Below are 19565 nucleotides of genomic sequence, written 5' to 3'. Positions count from 1 at the left end.
TCTGTACTTCAATACCATGCTACTTATCTGTCTGTACAAACAAACAACGAACGAGTTGAAGTTCGTCATGGATTTCCGTTTGCTATATGCTCGTGTGCCGAAGCGAATGATGGAGGGGCATTTCTCGGAGCCGGCCATGTTCTGACGAACCTTAACATGCTCATCTCTGATGCGGTCCTTGCACTCGCTCTCATTGGCTGTGGAGCGTGAGTAAGTGGTTCCTGTCAAATGATTTTCGAAACGCCTATCATGCACGAGATTGACAACATGGCCACCTTCATGGTCAGCATGATCAATGCTCACTTGCTGGCGAGAGACTGGCGAGCTTGGGAAGAAGGGGAGAAGGGGAGACAATCGCCCTTGAGGCATGAGGTCGTATTTCTCGAATTGTTATGAGGCTTTGTACCGTTGTCTACTGCACATCAGCTTTTGGGGCACGAGAACGGTTGCTTCATATCGTAATAGCGCATCTTTAGGCCCCCGCGACACGGTAAACCATGCTATAGGTGCATAAGCGTGTAAAGTGACGACTGCGTTGCAGTCCGACCTGCACTATGATTGGTGAGGAGGGGTTCGGGACCCGTTAAAAAGTGTCGAACCGTTTCCCGCGCGAACATTTTGCGGTTTTGCGGTGAGCGCCTTGGCCGCGCTACAGAAAAGTTGTCTGATCGCTTGTCTACTCGACTTTTCCTCTGCTTTCCTGCTGTTCAAAGCACCAAACCACGTCAAAAGCATACCATCATTACAGGTCCCAGAGTATCAAAACATACATATCAGATATCGTCGAGGAATTACTGAGCCAAATGGCCGCCGCTGGGCTCTAAAGGACTCGGGAGGGGACCGTCCACCAGAGCGGCTCCTCCTACAGTCTTCCTTCAGCCAGCAGTATTTCAACTCGACTTCGACGATATCTTCCTCTTTCGACCGCTCGAAAGCTACTGAGAGCTTTGCATTCGAACTTCGAAATTGATCTAAATACGAACAACCCAGGCATTCACAGTCGCTCCTCGACTTGAGTGCTTCTAGACACGAGACCTCTGAACCTCCCGCTGACTGTGTTGACATTTGACCAGTCTAGCTTCCAACCATACCAACTACCAATATCCCTAACGATACATCTTGACCAAGACCGATCTATTACCTAGCGATCTCAGATCTCAAAATCGATATGTCTCGACGAATGAACTCAAACGCCCGCGGCAGGCAGTCACATATGGCCCCAACTCGTGGACCACAGATTAGATTAACATTTGGCGGAAAGACGGGCAAGAAGAGTGGTGCGAGAGAGACCACCACCGTCAAGAACAACAAGAGGAAGCGAAGACTTCCGAGTTTCAGTGAAGCAGAATCAACCACAAGTGGTGGTGAATCAGATGGAGAGAGTGATTTCGACGAAGAGTCAGAGGAAGCAGATGATGAATCCGAAAACCCAGAGGCAGAGGCCCTGTCCCACTTTGCAACCCTTGATCGTGGGGCAGGGCCTAGTCTTCTGAATCAGGAATCAGTTGAACTTCCTGAACTTGGTGAGTGGACTGGCTTTCCGGACATGTCAGATGCCGAGGATGGTCCTATTCTTGGGACAGACTTCGAGCAGACGCTCTTCGATTCAGATGATGACCAGGTGTATGAACGCGTGAATGAAGTTTCTGAATCGGAACATGAAGACGACGAAGATGTTGAGCGAGCGGAGACCCAGCTCTTGGCTGCTGAATTCAACGATGACATGACGTCTCATTTTGCAAACCAGATTGATGGTATGTCAGCCTATGGTTTTGGCGATGACAGCGACGAAGAGGGAAGTGTGTTCTTCCCCTTCTCAAGCAGTGATGAGGCAAATGAGGCTCATGAACGTCGCGTGCGATTCGAAGAGCAGTTGAGCATCTTCGAACAGCAAGAGGTAGGTGTGCCACATGCATTCGCTGCGCTTGGCCACTCGCCGACCATGACTCGTGCTTTGCTCCCATCTGCACTTCCAGAAAAGAACGGTGGTGATGAAGAGCAGCAAGCTGCCGAGCCTTCCGACGATGACTACGATTGTATGTGATAAGGAGTATTATGTTGATATGTCACTGACCTTGAAACAGCCGACGCAACCGAAGAACTCGAAGCACCTGCTCAAGTTTGGCAAATGTCCTCTGCACGTCGACTAAGCAAGGCAGGAAACTCGCCTCCTGTGCCTATCGCAACAAGGACACCGGGCCAAAAAGGTCCGGTCAGAGGTACCTTCGAGGATGACGGAGAAAAGGCCACTGCTATTCTTGACCCGAGCGGAAGGAAGCTCCTGTTCTCAGACGCACATCTTATTGGTGGAGTCTTCGCTCGAAAATATGGCCCTTCACTTCCGGCGAGCCCTAGCAACAGTTTTGCCTCGGCCGTCCTTAATGAGAGCGACTCATCTCAAGCATCTGACAGTCCTCGACCACAGACAGCTCATCCGCTAACCACCGTCGACTTGATGCTGTCAGGTCTGACCTCAGGCGAGCATGCATCTACAGATGGACAAGCCACTGGACTGCCAGAGGCTTTCATGCCGGCTGACACAAGCTTCCTCAACAATTACATCACAGCCGACCTCTTCGGAGGCGAGGATGACATTGCCCCTGATGGCCGAATGCAACTGGAAGACATGATTGTCTTTGACATGGATGTCGATGGTACTGAAAGCCATCCTGAGTCGCCGATGGCAACGTCGTTCCTACCTGATACCATGTCAGCTCCAAGCACACCACTCGCCCACCTCAATCACATGAACGTTGCAGCGTTCAAGAGAAAGGCAGAACCCCGCTGCTTCGATGATGCCTTCCCTACGCCAATGAGAAACAAGTTCGTCACACCTCACAAACGAAAGCGAAGATCCACTCGTTACGATTCCCCATACAACAATGCCCACTACCAGGGCGTCACACCCGTCCAAAGAATAACCTACAACGAGCTCCCAAGCTCACCTGCGCCCTCCTCCTCACACATGCACAAGCGTCGTAAGACGATTCTCTGATGCAGTCACGATTAACGATGTCACGACTTGACTGATGTCTAGCCACGGAGCCGTACGGCATAAGGACATCCATACAACATTAATGGCGCCATCTACCAACATCATCACAACCATTTCACATCACGAATGTTGCTACTGTGATACCCCCAAAGCAAAAAAGCATATTTATTCGACTATCGTTTCATTCGCGCATTTTCGATCGAAGAAGTACTGTTGAGCAAGGCGTTGGAAGAAGAGTATTGATCAGCGCAGGCTGAATGTTCCGTCCGCTGGACTGGATCCTGGGAGGCCGTTTGCTTGCTTGCTGCTCTTACAAATGCGACTGCTGTGCGTTGGATCACAATATCATGTTACTGTCGTTCAGTTAAGAAAGTGTACTTTATGTTATGCGAGTTTTGTTTCTGTTGCGAGATGCAAGGTATCTGCACTCCAAAGAAAAAGCATGGATGTCTCAGAGCTGGTTCGCAGATAGATAGAATCTAGACTACTGTTCATTCGGCTAGTAGATAGGAATGCGAGATTTTCTAAACAATATCATTGTCCCCAAGCTTCGTAGACGACCTCTGCAGGGTTGAATCCTGCCTCGTGCTTCTTCGACACGTGCCACCCACATCGATAGGTCTAGATGTATCTCACTGATAATCAACATCCAGCACACCTCAAGCGTACCTGTACACAGAAAGGCCGAATCATCGTCAGCGGTGCCGCATGCTTTGCACTACTCTGTGGGTATATTGATGCTCAGAACCACCCAGCTGATTACGTAAGCTGCCCAAAGTTGAGAGTCCGGGCGACAAGAGCGCTCACGGGGTCGCTTGGCGGGCTCCCAAATGTCCTTGTCCTCCTCTTCCATGTAGTAACACCTTCTCTTCTCTTCCTTGCCTTGCAGGAAAAGTAGTATTGTTCACAAGCTCTTCTTGCCGTCTGTTCATCGTAGGGAGGTCTGGCTTATCGCAGTCGGCTGCGCAAAATCGGTCGCGCGCCATCTCGCATTCGTGCCGGTGTCGCGGGACTCGTCGAATGCGTCAAAGCTGCTTCCCTATACATTAGTCTGCTCATCTTGGCTTCGCCACGGCATTCGACTGCCGCAGCTACTAACACTCTGTACCACGCGAAGGTGTGAGCAATCACAGAGCCGCTCATTTTAGCTCAGACCCGCAATCACCGAAGTGCTACTAGAATTGTCGCCGAGGAGGTGAGCGAATCCCCCGTGATTCAGACTGGATAATAGGGTCCAGACTCTTGTCCAAGAAGGGCTCGTGGCATAGCATGGGGTGACCCATACTATACCGAGGAGCGAAGCTACCCCGTGATTCAGACTGGATAATAGGGTCCAGACCCTCATCCGAGGAGGCAGCTGCGATGAACGCCTAAGCCCGTTGCGACAATCTTGGAAAGTGCGAACGAACTCCAAGTCTTGCTGAAGGACCTGATGCCACCAGAAGCACGAGACTTGCTGGTGTGTGAAGGTAAAGCACTTTGCTGCCGAACGCCAATCGTGACAGGATCAGACCCCCAGAGAGTCCTGTTGAAGGACTTGTCTCATGCGAGACAATACTCGCGAGTGTTACCGGCCTGATCCTGCCACAAACGGCTGGCGCACAGAGTGCTTGCGAGACGCTGATGCTAATCTCGATGTGGAGGGACATTCTGTTACCGATCGCCTTCTTCGCCAAGCGCCCGCCCTTCAAGTTCGGAAGGTCAAGGAAGACTGGTACCATATTCTTGATTTTCTTGCGAAAATTGAACAGGGGCAGTTATCATCCTAGAGCAACCTCCTACGTCAGTTCCCTAGACTCGTCCTTGTGATAGAAAGCTGGAGACAGATGTTTTGAGGGGAAAGTCTCAGGTCTGACTAGTGTTGATGAATTTGGGTAAAGTCGTTGACCGAGAAGCGTTCTGTTACCGATCGCCAACTGTCACAAGCGTCCACATGGAAGACTGGTGCCGTGTTCGTCGAAATCCTTGCGGAAATCGAACACGGGCAGTTCACGTCCGAGATCGACCTCTACCAGCCAGTTACATGGACGGCCTTGTGACAGAAAGCTGGAGACAGAACGCGTGAAAGGGAAGTTAAGCTTCGAAGCTTGTGACCGATACAAGAAAAGCCCATCATATGGTCGTTGAATGTCAGTGAACCGAGTCTGCGACGTGAGGACTCGAGATCACTGGTTAGAAGAGATGTCTTCTCACAGAAAACGCAACGTGAGAAGTTGCTCTGATGTTGGTTCGAACTAACACTTTTTCAAATGATACTGAAAACTTGCACCAGGCTTTCACTCTGTTATTGCCACGGAAACGTGGCACTGGAAACGACCATAATCATTGTATCACTAGTGCTATTACTAAAGACCATCGATGTGATCTCTCCCACCTTCGACAAAGTCATCTTGTCGCAACTTTACTACACAACTGCGTCAACCAAAATATCAGGATCTGTTGCAGCCACTGCTGGTCATTCATCATGTCGCATGTACAGCACCCTTTACTCAGCGAATACAGCGATTTCCTAGAAGAACCAGTAGAGCCTGGTCTGCTCGTGTTTTTGCGACTAGCTGTGATCGACCCAACGGCATCTCCACCAACAGTCACAGTTGTAAGCGGTGTTCCTCCTATCAAGATCGCAGCGACGGAATTGTTTGGCCGACAGCGCAGAGATTTCGCCGTTCTGCGCGAGCTAGAGCCGACCTTTGAAGCCGACGGACTCGCTTACAAGGATGTCCGATGTTTCATCTGTGCTCTGACAGACGAGACAGGAGCGAGACACTCATTCAAAGAAGTTCCTGTGAAGGGCAGCCTGGGATCTCAGCTGAAAAAATGCAAAACTATCCTCGAGCTCGGGGAGCTGATCTCACAAGGCACTACCAGCTACATTACATCCTATCCAGATGTCCTTGTATGCTTCAGCAAGTCAGACTTCCTACGAAAGGTCACACATGCAACACCATGCGACACGGTCCGCAGCAAGGAGTTTCATATGGAGTATAAGCCTGGCCACAATGCGACTCTTATAAGCACAAAAGCTAATGTCACGCTCTGCTGCCAAGTTGAAGAGAGGAGGGAAGCACACAAGCTCGGCATTACAGGAGCTGCGTACGCTCAGATCCATCGACATATGCGTGATGAAGCCCTCAGTCGAAATCAGCAAGCACTGCAAACTGCTGCGGCGCTCCCACAAAAGTCCTACTTCCGCTTCGATCTCGCGATCGACAATCCCTTGTCCTTCATCAACAAAGTCTCACAGCCCAAGACAGCTAACAGCGCTCACGCTGGCAACCTTGCGCAAAAGAGACACACTGTCTACCCCATCTCACGCTCAGACAGACCTCCAACGCTCAAAGGCAGAATCGGCAATGGCGACGCACCTTTCGCGATCAACAAGACGTCCGTCTCCAATCGACTCAAGCGCAAGATAGTGTCACTCGCCGACCCGAACCCACGACCTTCCAAAGTCAGAATCGTTTCCACACACCCCCAAATCATCGTCGCCATGAAGTCTACCAAGCAAGATTCACCTAATAGTGCCGTCGTCAAGCACTACACACCCTACATGTCCACACCTCTACCCCGACCTCATCCCGCCCTCACCTACACAGGCAATCTCCGACGTCTCGAAGACTACCTCCTAGATCTCACATCAAGTCGACCCGGCATTGAACGTGAGGCTGCCATGATTGGTGTCGATGTAGACGACTATATGGATCCGAGCTTTCGAAGACGAATGGGACGAAGTATGATTGAGCTGGCGGAGAGAAGGGGCGCAGATCGAAATGTGAGGAGGTGGGAGCTTTTCGAGGCCCTATGCAAAGCGGTTCTCGTGGGTGGTTTGTTGGGCTACTCTGCTGCCACGCAGTAATACTGTGCTCAGGAAATTGCGTCTCGGCTGTCCTTTGGCTGGAGCCTGGATTGACACTTCTGCCTCCTTCATAGGACTCGTAGATGTGATCAGCGAATGCCTGCAAGGGCAACAGTCTCGAGCAAAAAAAAATAGCAAGCTGAACGGACCAGGATAATTTAGGATAGTTGCTTGCACTCATACGCACAGGCCTTGGGACTGAGTTGGAAGTGCGAAAGGCTGTTCAAGGTATCAAGCACTGGTGAGAGGCATCTCAGACAGGTATGAGCCGTTCGGGAGGTTCAGATGAGAGCACTTAGATAGACGATTATACAGTATCAGTCCCTGTACGAACGGGCCTATCACATGAATGAACGAAGTGCATCAATAAACAGTGGTCTATGTCCTAGACGTCTTATTTGCTCCGGCAATGTCCCATTAGAACTGCTATGTAGTCTATGTAGAGTACTCAGTTGTTTGTCCACCGTCTGATATGCTAGGACCCTGGTGTTGGATCTATGCGCACGCACAGCCCCTAGATGGCGACACTGTGTGCTTGATTTCCTGAAGAATGAAAGGGGCGGCGGAAGCTCGAAGCCAAGAAGACGTCAAGATAGACGCAAAGCCGGATGAATGGTTGAGCAGCTAGCTGTATGCATTGAAGATAAAATACCAGCGACCTGCTCAACGAACAGTCGGCTATATAGAACGCCATATCCCCAGTCTCCTGTGATCGCGCAACTCAAGTCCATGCGACACTCACTGCTCGCGAGGCGCACCATCTCCCAACGCCTGTTCAGTACAGTATATGCAACAACAAGAGCGCAAAGCGCAGAACAAAGCCTCCACCACAATCAAACCAACAGTAAGTAACTAGTACAAGAAGCGAAATCAGCCCAACCTAGCCAAACATCCTAAAGCTCTCAACAGCAATACTCGGCGTCTCAACCGCACTATCCCTCGTACAACCCTCTTGTTTCCTCCTCACATAGAAATTCCTGCACTCTTGTACGACCTGTGCCCACTCAGATAATGCCCTTCCGCTATATCGCGCTGTACTGAGCTCCTCAGGTCTAGGCTTGACAGGCTTGATTTCTCGTGATGCTAATGTGTCCATCGAGCTGCTTACCCTCTCGAATTTGTTAGTGTCATCAAGCAGTTTTTGCGATGTGTGTGGTAATGTCGGCGCCGGCAGTTTCCGGCCCTTAACGGGAAGCTGCGGCCGGCTGTTGCTGTATTCGAGGGAGAATCGGAAGGAGAGCGGTTGTTGAGGTGGCGAGGCTGGACGTGATATGGCTTGGTCTTTGTTCGACCCGGACTGTTTGCCGTTGGCTGGGTCAGGACTGCCTGGGGGTGTGACCTCTCCTGGACGGCTGTTGGTTGGACCGCTGAATAAGCCGATGGATTTGAGGATGCTCCACCGTTTCTTTGGGTTCGTTTGCTGAGGATCTGCTTCGGGCACTTTGGTGAGCGCCGAAGAGTGGCTGCTATATGGCGAGGAATTGAGTGAGTTAGAAGGCATGAGCTTGTCGAAAGAAGTGAAAGTACCCCCTCGGCTGTGGCCGTCTGTGCGAATAATTAACAGCATTCGTCCCGGAGCAGGTGAGCAAGGATTTGTAGATGGCGGAGCTGTATCTCGCATGTCTGCCTCTGCTGCTAGGTATTGATGATGCGCCCAGCTTTTGTTGAGCAGCTCTATTAACCTTCGGTAGATCTCCATGTCGACGTCGGAGGCAACACCGTCGTGGCGCCCAATCCGCCAACATAACAGGCGGTAGAAGTAATGTCGCACCATCGGCGACCAATGATTGAAGTATTGAGCGAAAAAATGTGGTTCCAGCAGCCACCCCAGCACTAGCTGCCTCTTTCGCTCATCATTAGTAACAAGTAATGACCATGTACTGTACAGAAATGCAATGACACGAATCTGTGTCATCGTGGCTTGCGACTGCATTAGTTGTCGATAGACCTTTAACCAAAAATCCCAATCCTCGTCCTCGACCTGTATCCGCTGGTACTTTGTTACAAGAGGGACGAGCTCCTCCAAAAAGTCACACAAAACAAAACAAGCATCGTTGTTGTACATCGAAACTTTCCGTACGGCTGCCTTCAGTATGTATTGGAACGAGCCAACCAGTACCTCTGCAAGTGCGGCATTCTCTGGCCGCCGCTCTCCGATAATGTCGCGGAGCAGCATGACCAGACGGTTCTCCCCAATTGACCTGGTCGCGTTCGGTATTACCATAGGCAAAGGAGCCATGGCGTCGGGGTTGTCGTTCGTTGGTGAGTTGTAGTGTTCCGCAGCAAAATTTCCTGCCTGTCGGTAAAGAGCTGATTCAAGATTCATTAGAATCTGTGCGTGTACCACCACCAAACCTGGCACGCCCATCCTCTCTTCCGCCAACAAATGACGAGGCAGGTGCTCAGCGACGAGTAAGTGATAGTGCTTTACGAAGACAAAGAAAAGGTCGCTGTCTCGTCCTATCCATCGGTTAATCCACGGCCCGTGCCATCGTACATGTGCTGTGTTGGGTGGTGTTTGCGCTCTGTTTTGTAGTTGCCGAGATAATGCTGCATAAGATTTGAAGCATAATGAACGCAAAGGCGGGGGAAGCTTGATGCAAGAGCTTTGGAGATGATGCCTGCTCTTCGACCGCTTTCTGGACCATATTCTGCGAAGATCCTGCGCAAGGTTCCAGGTGGTATATGCCATAACCTAACTAGCATATCCGCGACACCAGGGCAGTAGAAAAAGGCATATGCACAGGTCTTCCCTCCGAAAGTGACCAAACTGGCAGGTGCAGCTCTCATCGACAATTTGTCAACAACGAAGGTCAATTGCTGAATAATGTTCTGCATGAACATATTGCGGACGTTCTGGTGGACTGAACGAATAAGGAAATCCGGTTCTTCACTGTCGATAGAGCTGTTTGAGTCTGTCTCCTTAGTGCTCCGCATGGTGCTACGCTGTGATTCGGACGGCTCTGTAGGGCTCGAAGGATATGGTGGACTTTTCCATTCTGGTCTAAACATGATTTCGGAAACAGCTTCGAGAAATGACGGCCGGTCTGTTCCAGAAATAGACTGCTGGCCAGAGCCATGCAAAAGTTCCAAAAGGCCTGTCCACCACTTATTGAGAATCACAACTCTTCGATCTAGATCCTCTGCTCGTAACGAATTTATTGCGGTCCGGTCGTACGTCTTGAGCAGGAACGGGATGAGGATAGTCCTCACGACTTTGGCCTTCTGCAAGCTCGTTTTCGACTGGAAAGAAGCGTACTCGCCATCGATAGACCTGAAAGATATCCAGTGAGGGTCCCTTTGTCGGCCGTTGTCAGCGCTACGGTTCGAGACACGATCTGGAGAGACGGATGAGGGTAAAGGCGGCACCTTGGTAGATGGCACACTGAGGTACATTCTGTCTATCGAAGCCCTGCTTCTGATAGAGCTGAAAGAAGAACGTCTGGATAACCTCTTTGAGCTTGCCTCACTCTCAATTTCGACGCTGTTCTCGCTGGCCGTATGCGAAGGCGGCGTAGGAGATGGGCTGTTCCTTCGCGATGTTCCGCCGTCTCTGCTTGAGGATGTCGGAGTATCATCAGAATTCTGCGACGAGCGTGGCGAGACACGAGTCGCGACAGGCTGGGGCATTGCAATGCCATCTAGGTCTTGCTTGGATTGGGTGCTGGATAAACTGCCTCGCTTGTCTTTCCCGCTTGTCTCCTCTCTTCCTGACGGTGAAGCCTCTCGGTTGCTTGATAGCCAATTCTTCCGCGAGAACATCTTCAGAGCACCAGAGCCTCTTGCCTGCGACTTGGCAGAGGCTGCGGCGGACTTATTGGGCGGTCTTCCAGATCTTTCTGACTCCTCGACCTCGTTGGCAGAAACAAAGCGAGCTGCAGACATTCTTTTCTTCGTTTTCGAGCTGGCGCGGCGAAAGAGTTCGACATTGGCGTTCTGAACGGAGCTGCTGATTTTTGCTGGTTTCTGGGCTAATGAGCTGAGCACGTTGTCGGAGAAAGTCCTCTTTATGCCCTGGGAGCCCTCGACCACGCCAGGTATGGATGTATAGCTCGCAGAGCGGCTGAACTCGTGGTTTTCGCGTGGACCTTGGGAGTTGAGGACATGGGTCGGGATGGAGGGAAGAGGATCAACCTCGATGGCTCCTCCAGGCATAACTATATGGTGACAGAGGGTTGCTGCCTGTGCTGACGCTCCTGCATCGCTAAAGACCAACAGGGCTCTGTTATTGGTGAAGTACTCGTGACATCAAAGAACGAGTGATGTTGAAGGCCGCGGCGGAGAAAGACTGGTAAGACCCGGAACGAGTGGCTGAGGGGTCCGAAGTCTCTTCGTATAAGGCGAACGTGGTAGCGAAAGGTTAGATCGTGTCGACCTCTACGGGTGATATTGCTATGTCGAAAATCGGGTCGAAAAATGTATGAATGAGAAAGTCCGCTGCTGTTCGAGATGCATTGTTGACAGTGATGATTATCGTACCTATGCACAATTTGAGACCAGTTTAGGTGTTCAAGATCCGAGTCGTGTTAGGGTCTTTAGTTCGGAGGCGCAAGCACTAAGATGACGGTAAACCTTGCTCGCCTAGGAAGATACCCTGGATGCCAACGGAACGAGGTGAGACGAGCAGGGGTTGACCCGAAGCCGCCTTCGCACATCTGACGCGTCCGCATCAACTCAGCTATTAATTTTAGTGCTAGTACTGCACCAGCCTATCGTGCCTGTATTGAGCATGCAGTGCCCTGACTGGACAGCGTATGCAGGTTTATTGGCAGTCTACAATATCGTCGCTTACACGCAACATACAGGCAGATCATGGACTCACTGTAGCATACTTCTGCAGGTGAGACAGCATTGCTGGGTCCATCCGTTGGTCTAACTCCAAAATACAGTATGTTACGGCCTAGTGTTCCTGATGGCAGTCGATAGAGTTCAATTTCGATACCCGGAAGGGGAAGCGCACATGTAAAGTCACAATAGTCGCGTCCCCCGGATGGCCATACACAAGCCACGTGGAGCGACCACGTTCAGAACGAGCGGACTTGTGACATGGCATTGCTCGTGTCACCCTCCATGTCATACTTCGCATCTGCACGATATGGAGAATGGCCTCCACTAGGACGGCTCGAACATGCTCTCATATTGGACACTCCTGTCAAATAACTGAGAGTTTCTTGCACGAGGAGTACAGGTGATGTTCATTTCAATCGAGCACAGTTTTGTGACCAGACACGAGAGACATGGGTTTCAGGCTATCAGAAGCACTTTCCCATGCAGGTATGGATGCTGAATCTGGGCTAGAGAGTACGTGAGCAGCGGTGGACTGGGAGGGGCACGAACAGCCAGTCACGGGAGTCGTTAGCAGCTGAACAGAACTGTGTTTTGGCAGCAGATATCTCTTGCGGCAAGCTCGTACCATTTCGCACGTTGTCCCCTTCTTTCTCTGCTCCTGGTTCCTCCGTAACATGAGACCGTAATCGAAGAACCAGCCTAGAACGGATAGGAATGCAAGTTGCATAAGAGCTCAAAGCGTGCCAACCTGACGTTCGAGAAATTGGTAGCATACACCGTTTGTGCAAGGTTTCGTAGGTTCAATATGGTATCGGTAATGTCAATGCTGAACACAGGATGATTTTGTCCCGACTTGTCCGTTGATACTTTAATTTACATGACGTCTGTCGCACCTAGTGATGAGTCTCGCCAGTTGACAGCTTGCCATCGATGTGCTTCAAGTCCTCGAAGTAGTCTTCCTCTGGTTCTTGTACCTCACCAGCGGAGGCTTGTCCTTCTATCTCGACGACCGAATCTTCGTATGCCTTCATATCGTTTGCCAGGTTGGTCTCTTCAGGGGATTTAGGAGGAGCAGGAGGATTGAACTTTTGGACGTGGCCTTCGGCATCAGACGCTTTCTGTGGCGGTGCTTTGTATTCTCGCAGGCTCTTCAAGTACATGTCTTGGATCAGATCAGCTGCATGAATGTTAGTCCAGCATCCCATGGATCAATTTCGGTCGGCATACGTTTTCTGGCGGCTGCATAGACAGCAAAGCTCCTCTGAGGAGCATAGACGCCCCTCGAGCTCAGTCGAGCGGCAAGGGAGCTCTATTGCTCAGTCAGCTTCCTAGCTCATCGCCCTATCATACTTGACTCACGGTCACTCTCAACGATCGAGACATGGTGATTTGTGGCTGGTTCCTGTACTTGACATCTTGAGGCTAGAGCTTGGAGTGAAACTGCGAAGCTCAATATCACGTGTCGTTAGCGCAGGTTGTTCTCACGTGACACGCCTGCGCCTTCTTTGTTTCAAGTTGAGCACTTTCCACTTAGATGTTCGCAGCATTCCTAGACTCATCCTTTCTCCATTCCTCTTTCTCTGTCACCACTGCGACGATTGACGATATTCTTCGCACCTGTCTGGAACCATTGCGAAGGCCTTCGATCATTCAAGTGAAAGACCTGACGACGACTTTCGTGTTTACAGCGTACTCTCCGCTTGCTTACGACACCTTTACTGGTTGATCAGTCTGACTCAAACGCCTTTCAGCATCGCTGCACTGTCGCACCGCGTCACTCGCGCCTCTTCAAATCTTTCGCTGGGATTTCACCGTCGTCCTCGATCACTTAGATAGTTCAAATAAAAAGAGAAGAAGATCTCACAGTACTTACGATTTGATCGCATTTAAGATCATTCAAGGTACCGACTTCCACTGCTACATGGCACAAAGTCTTTCTTCTTTTCAATACTGACTTCGCATTGGTGCAGTCGCACGTCTGCGCATAATTAACAATTCTGCGGCGGGTCCTCCTTCGACGGCGCAAGCCTCATCTCAATACCAGCCGCCAAACTGGGTTATTCACCTCTCTTCGTGAAAACCTTCGCTAAGAAACATAAACTCAAGAAGACCTATCGAGGCATCAAGCAGCGTGATTCGAAACGCCTACAAGGCACATTAAGCGGCAGAATCTCTAAGTCGCAAGTCCTCCAGGACAGAAAATCGCAAATGGCTACGGCAACTGCAGCAGTGCCTACAGGCGCTGGTGCTGAGAATCAGCCTCCTTCCATGTATCCAGCTTGGCGAGAGAATCTGAATATCCACCTAATCTGCCCCGACTGTAAGCAGAATCCACCCGATCTCGTCGAAGACTCTGCAGACACCATCTGCGGTAATTGTGGTCGTGTTCTAGCTGAGAGACTCGTCAGCTATGAGTCGGAGTGGCGTACCTTTAATAGTGACGAAAAGGGTGGTGAAGACCCAAATCGTGTGGGTGAAGTTGAGAACGATTTGCTGTTCGGTAATTCAGGTACCACAATCGGTGGTGGTGGGGCGAATCTCTCTAAGGAGACCCGCAAGCTCAAGAAAGCTCAGGCTATGCAGAACGAAGACAAGAACAATCGTGCCTTGCAGAATGCGTATGCCATTCTCGATGGCTGGGCGGATGGCGAGCACTTTACCAGGACCGTCAAGGAGCAAGCCAAGAGTTTCTACAAGCAAGTCTTTGAAGCCGGCGTTTTCCGTGGCAAACACCAAAATGCCATACTGGCGGGCTGTCTCTTCATAGCTTGTCGAGCCAACCGACACCCGCGATCCTTCGCCGAGATCGTAAATCTCACGAAGATACCCAAGAAGGAGATCGGTCGCACCTACAAGCAATTGGAGAAATTCTTCAATCTCAGATCAAAAGAGCGCATCGAGCAGATGGAGGCTGAAGGTGGAATCGTCAACCACGAATCACTTCAGTATAAGCACACCACATCTTCTAAGCCTTCCGAGCTTGTTCCTCGATATTGTGGCATGCTTGGTTTCCCGTTTCGAGTTCAGGTCATTGCGCTCGAACTTTGCAGCGAAGCTTCGCACATGCCGACCTTGGCTGGCAAAAGTCCTCTGTCTGTGACTGCTGCCTGCATTCATTTCGCGTCACACCTCCTTGGCAAAGGCAAGCCAATCACTGAAGTGACGGAAGTCACCAATGTGAGCGATGCGACCATGAAAGGTGCTTACAAGATCCTGCTTGGTGAAAAAGAGAGGCTCGTGAAGCCAGAGTGGCTTGGTGAACAGCCCACGACAGTGAGGGACAAGGGCAAACCAACTGTTGGCAAGTTGAGCAATCTTCCCACCTCTTAGCACAGGGGTCTGTCGATCAGATGGCATACACGATCCTACTCGTGGACAGGACAGATGCTCTTTCAAGGTAACACTTGAGAGATAGCATGGACCTGTGAGACTCGCCATTGAGTTACGTTCAATGTGCCAAAACCTATCTACAGGAGCACAGAGTTACACTGGACACAGCAGAAGCAGTCGGTGTTGTGCTCACGTGTGCTTTAGTCGCACGCTAGTTCTCTCGTCCGCTTTCAGGCTTTCCGAGCAGGCTCCTGCCCGGCATCAATCTCGGTCGTAGCTTTACCGCTCTACGAGTACAGTATGATACAACTACCGGCAGTTTTGCAGATTGCGCTACTTAGCTAGACTAATTCATTACTGAAATATTAGGCTGAATTTGTACTCTACCTTGAAGCTTGACCGTTTGCTGCTCGGCGACGTCATGATCGTGCTACTGACACAAGCATTTCCCAATCTCCGCAGGTAGCAAGCTGCATGAGCTTCCCAAGCACGAAATTGATCTTCCTTGGCTTCGGCCTCAACTCCGCTTCACGACGAAAGCATGGCACGCCTACTCACTATTGCTGCAGGTCATGATCGTTACGCTCACAAGATCGCTATGGTGCCCTCAGAATCGGTTAAATTGGTTCTGTGCTGCGGGGTGACGTTAGCTTGAGTGAAGGCTTTATATACTCAACCATGCACTTCAGGTGATGAAGGTAGGCGCGTTGGTCCTTGACTTTGGTATGTGTACTTTGACAGACAGGATGTTGACTTCTGTAGTTTTCTCGCTTGCCTTGGCAGCTGTTGTGACTGCGCGACCGCAGGCTTATGATTCTCAACCTTTTGTCAAGGCTCTCAGAGCGAGACAGGCTCCAACCAATGCAACGGGTCTCGAGGTGGATCTGGGGTATGCGATATACCGAGGGAGTGCTAACAGTAGCACGAATTTGAATGTGTTCAAGGGGTGAGTTTCACGGCTTGCCTGGAACCTGCAGCTGACGAGCAGATAGAATACGGTTTGCGGCACCACCGACTGGAAATTTGAGATGGCAGGCACCTGTTGCTCCGCCTGTGGACAGGGCGGCTCCGATGGATGCTAGTACAGATGGGAGTCAATGTCCTCAAGCACCGGATGCTTCGTACAGCATCTCTGCTGTTGACAATAGCAGATCCAGCGAGGATTGCCTCTTTCTTAATGTCTATTCGCCGGGCAATGTGACTGGACCGCTCCCAGTGCTGGTCTGGATCCATGGAGGAGGCTACGGCGCTGGTAATGCTTCGCAGGACCTCGCGCCGATCATCAACGGCAACGACAATCAATTCGTTGGAGTTACTATTCAGTATCGCTTGGGAGCCTTCGGCTTTCTGTCCTCGGACGAGATCTACCGAAATGGTGTTGTGAACGCAGGTATCCTTGATCAGCATTTTGCTCTGCAGTGGGTCCAGCAATATATCTCTCAATTCAATGGCGATCCTCGCAGGGTCACAATCAGCGGTGAGAGTGCGGGTGGTGGGAGTGTCATGCTGCAAGCGATGGCGTATGGAGGAAGCTTGGGCGAGTCTCTTTTCACGAATCTTATTGCTGCGTCTCCATACCTGCCGATGCAGTATCGATATCCGGACTGGATTCCGACACAGTCGTACTTTGCATTTGCGGCTAAGGCTGGCTGCTTTCAAGGTTTGCCATATGGAGCTAATGGATCGTCGCCTATTTTCGACTGCTTGGTGAGCAAGGATACAGAGACTCTTGTCAATGCTTCGAGTACGATTGCCCAATCTGGGACGTACGGGACTTGGGCGTTCCTGCCAGTCACCGATGATGTGTTCGTGCAGGACAGGCCATCTCGCCAATTGCTGAAGAAGAAGGTGAACGGTCTGAATATCCTATCTGGGAACAACGCGAACGAAGGACCGGGTTTCGTGCCCCAGCAAATCGAAAACGAAGACGACCTTGTTGCTTGGTTGCGTCTTACGTTTCCATTATTCAGCAACAACGATATCGCGAAGATCCTCCTCTACTATCCCTCCTCGAACGATACCGCTCCGAGCATGCCCTCATACGCGACGAACGGCGAGTCTGGACCAACTGCGGTGAATCAGTCTACCGTAGGCACCGGCCAACAACAGCGCGCGAACAACATCTACGCAGAAACCACTTTCGTCTGTCCGAGCTACTGGCTCGCCGAAGCATACAGCGACACTAACTTCGGTGAAGGTCGAGCATACAAATACCAGTTTAGCGTCGTCCCTGCAACACATGCAAATGATGTGGCAGGCTATTTCGGACGGACAGACTCAACGTCAGATCTGTTCAGCGCCAGCTTCAGTCGAGCCTTCAAGCAGATATGGGGCAATTTCGTTGTCAACAATGACCCAAGCATTTCGCAGGCTGTGGCTATGGGAGAGACGAATGGTACTTATGCCCACTCCAGTGGCGAGAATCCAGCAGTGAACTGGCCGCCTTTCAGCATCTACAATCCGTATCAGGTCGACTTGAACCAGACCGGTGGACAATTTAAGACGATACCGTATAATGGTCTTAACATCAGCGCCGATAGTGGACAGGGAGCGGTCAATGACTTTAGACTGGTCAACGCATATACGTGGGAGGGTGGACGTGGCATAAGGTGCGACTTTTGGCGAAGTATGGGTGACCTTGTGCCTGAATAACTGAGCAATTGGTAGGCAGGTGGAATGAATGTTCGAAGCATGGGAAAATGAGAACTGGCTAACAATGCCTTAAGATATGTCGGGCTTCCGTGCAATTTCGTGATGCAGCAGGCAGGCGCTTCGGAGTCTTCCTTTGCACTTGCCAACGTTGCGTGCCTTCCATGACCAGAATTCAAAACCGGCAGTCGCGGTAGAGCTGCACTTTTCAGCCAAAAGTTTTCGATTTGGTCATTCTTGCAACACTATCTGATCGAATCACTTCAAGCCAGCTTTCGAGAACCATTTCATCCTTTTCAATCAGATTTTGCTCTCTCTCGTCTCAGCTTTTGCAACATGAAGTTCAACACCTTGAGCGTCCTCGCTACTTGCATGTTTGTCATCAATGCCAGCAGCCTTGTGACGGGACAGGATTGCACTGCGAACTTCAAAGTTTGTGCACCTCCAGATGCAACCTCAAATTCACTAGGACCGATCGGCAGCAGCTGGGCAAACCTCTACATGGATATCGTCAAAGTCGTCAACGACTATGATCTCGACGATGATCCTCCCACGACCACCACGGTCGACCCCAATGGCCCGGCTCGAAGAGAGCAGGCTTTCTGCTGTGAGTGAATCGTTGTTTTGGTAGGAAGTTGCTTACCATGTTAGGTTCAACGGGTACCAGATGCTTAGAAGTTCCTGAATACAAAATTCCGATGTGCTGGGTAAGTCTTAGTATCGGCCACATCAACATCGCTCTAACTCGAAATCTCTAGGACAAATACACGACCAACGTCTACTTTCCCGACGGTACCTTTGGAAATGTGAACAACGCCTCCTTCAACACAAGCGCAGGGGACACGATCGACATGGTATATGGGGACTATACCTTGAAAGACGGCACGAAAGGCAACATCTACGATGACAACGCCATGAGTTCAATGAAGCCGGATACTTCTACCTTGTCATTGCCCAGCCCTTGGACCAGCAGCGGTGTAGGGAGTGCCATTCCAGCAACAGGACTCGGCACAACAGCCAGCTTGTCGATCGGTACGACTATACTACCTGCCACCACTGAGGCCCCCAGCACTGGTGGCTCAATCACACTCATTGCCACGATGACGGGTTGTGGTAATTGCCCTCCTTACAACAGCACCATCCCTGGACCAACCCAACCGGGAACCACTCGGCTTGCAAGCACAAGTGTCTTCACCACAGGCATCATAACTCCTACCATGGTGGGCAGCATGGCATTCCGCGTGAAGATTGACATACTCAAGCCTATTGCAACTCTTCTCCTTGGGTTCGTCGTCTTTCGCCTCTGAAGTATTTCGAACTGCAGTATCGGCACCTGGTGGCACAATCAACGAGAGCTGAAATCATAAAATGATCTTGGAAGATGGTATGGAACATAAAGCAAGACTTGTCGGTACATTGTCATCATGAGTGGACAGTTTCAAGTTTCAACACTCACAGTTATACACGGACACTGAAAGAAAAGCTCAAAATCAGATTTACTAAATTTATTAGCGAACATATGTACAATGTGTAGACGGAATGCATTTGACACCAGTCCTTGTCGATTACTGATAAAAATAATTGATGATGCATGGACTACTCCTCTCGATGGTAAGCAGAGCTCTTTCCGTGTCGATGATTGAAATAGATCTGCCTTTCCGCTGCTCCTGAAGCTCTTGTGGCTCTGGAAAGTGCTCTTGGTGCGCGACAAGCTCCTGCTAGCCCGAGGTTAATACCGCCGCTTAGTTCATCCACTGTTTGACCCACAGAATAGTTCGTGTCAGTAAGCGGACGAATGAATTACGAGTCCGTCCGGGCTATGGGCGCCATTCTCCAGACGACTTACTCATCAATACTCAAAGGGCACTTCGACTTCAGGCTGCTTCATGCTGACCAAAACCCGCTGTCACCTGCTCGAACCCGCTTCCACCACAATTGGCCATTCAA

At 50.7% G+C, this 19565-nt stretch overlaps 8 protein-coding genes across 8 annotated transcripts; 5 read left to right on the top strand and 3 right to left on the bottom strand.

Annotated features, from left to right (window-relative positions):
* Positions 1-1168: 1168 nt before the first annotated feature.
* Positions 1169-2995, top strand: PMZ80_008836 (uncharacterized protein; the record flags this gene model as incomplete). The annotated part of the gene is made up of 2 exons (XM_064877233.1): positions 1169-2036; positions 2085-2995. 2 exons carry the CDS (start codon positions 1169-1171, stop codon positions 2993-2995), a joined length of 1779 nt encoding a protein of 592 aa, XP_064726735.1.
* Positions 2996-5459: 2464 nt separating this feature from the next.
* Positions 5460-6851, top strand: PMZ80_008835 (uncharacterized protein; the record flags this gene model as incomplete). The annotated part of the gene is made up of 1 exon (XM_064877232.1): positions 5460-6851. One exon carries the CDS (start codon positions 5460-5462, stop codon positions 6849-6851), a length of 1392 nt encoding a protein of 463 aa, XP_064726734.1.
* An 880-nt stretch (positions 6852-7731) lies between these two features.
* Positions 7732-9177, bottom strand: PMZ80_008834 (uncharacterized protein; the record flags this gene model as incomplete). Its single annotated transcript, XM_064877231.1, has 1 exon — positions 7732-9177. The coding sequence occupies one exon, from the start codon at positions 9175-9177 to the stop codon at positions 7732-7734; it is 1446 nt and encodes a 481-aa protein (XP_064726733.1).
* A 134-nt stretch (positions 9178-9311) lies between these two features.
* PMZ80_008833 (uncharacterized protein) lies at positions 9312-11006 on the bottom strand (the record flags this gene model as incomplete). Its single annotated transcript, XM_064877230.1, has 1 exon — positions 9312-11006. One exon carries the CDS (start codon positions 11004-11006, stop codon positions 9312-9314), a length of 1695 nt encoding a protein of 564 aa, XP_064726732.1.
* A 1526-nt stretch (positions 11007-12532) lies between these two features.
* Positions 12533-13022, bottom strand: ATP14 (ATP synthase F0 subcomplex subunit H atp14; the record flags this gene model as incomplete). The annotated part of the gene is made up of 3 exons (XM_064877229.1): positions 12533-12816; positions 12867-12948; positions 12999-13022. The coding sequence occupies 3 exons, from the start codon at positions 13020-13022 to the stop codon at positions 12533-12535; spliced, it is 390 nt and encodes a 129-aa protein (XP_064726731.1).
* An 825-nt stretch (positions 13023-13847) lies between these two features.
* SUA7 (transcription initiation factor IIB) lies at positions 13848-14969 on the top strand (the record flags this gene model as incomplete). Its single annotated transcript, XM_064877228.1, has 1 exon — positions 13848-14969. The coding sequence occupies one exon, from the start codon at positions 13848-13850 to the stop codon at positions 14967-14969; it is 1122 nt and encodes a 373-aa protein (XP_064726730.1).
* A 746-nt stretch (positions 14970-15715) lies between these two features.
* PMZ80_008830 (uncharacterized protein) lies at positions 15716-17621 on the top strand (the record flags this gene model as incomplete). The annotated part of the gene is made up of 2 exons (XM_064877227.1): positions 15716-15915; positions 15962-17621. 2 exons carry the CDS (start codon positions 15716-15718, stop codon positions 17619-17621), a joined length of 1860 nt encoding a protein of 619 aa, XP_064726729.1.
* Positions 17622-17954: 333 nt separating this feature from the next.
* PMZ80_008829 (uncharacterized protein) lies at positions 17955-18925 on the top strand (the record flags this gene model as incomplete). Its single annotated transcript, XM_064877226.1, has 3 exons — positions 17955-18225; positions 18270-18325; positions 18377-18925. The coding sequence occupies 3 exons, from the start codon at positions 17955-17957 to the stop codon at positions 18923-18925; spliced, it is 876 nt and encodes a 291-aa protein (XP_064726728.1).
* Positions 18926-19565: the final 640 nt, after the last annotated feature.

This window comes from Knufia obscura, assembly GCF_036327395.1.
Source record: "Knufia obscura strain CCFEE 5817 isolate CBS 148926 chromosome Unknown scaffold_12, whole genome shotgun sequence".
Taxonomy (NCBI): Eukaryota; Fungi; Ascomycota; class Eurotiomycetes; order Chaetothyriales; family Trichomeriaceae; genus Knufia; species Knufia obscura.
The sequence above is the reverse complement of the archived record's forward strand: the minus strand, read 5'-3'. Positions and strand labels throughout refer to the sequence as shown.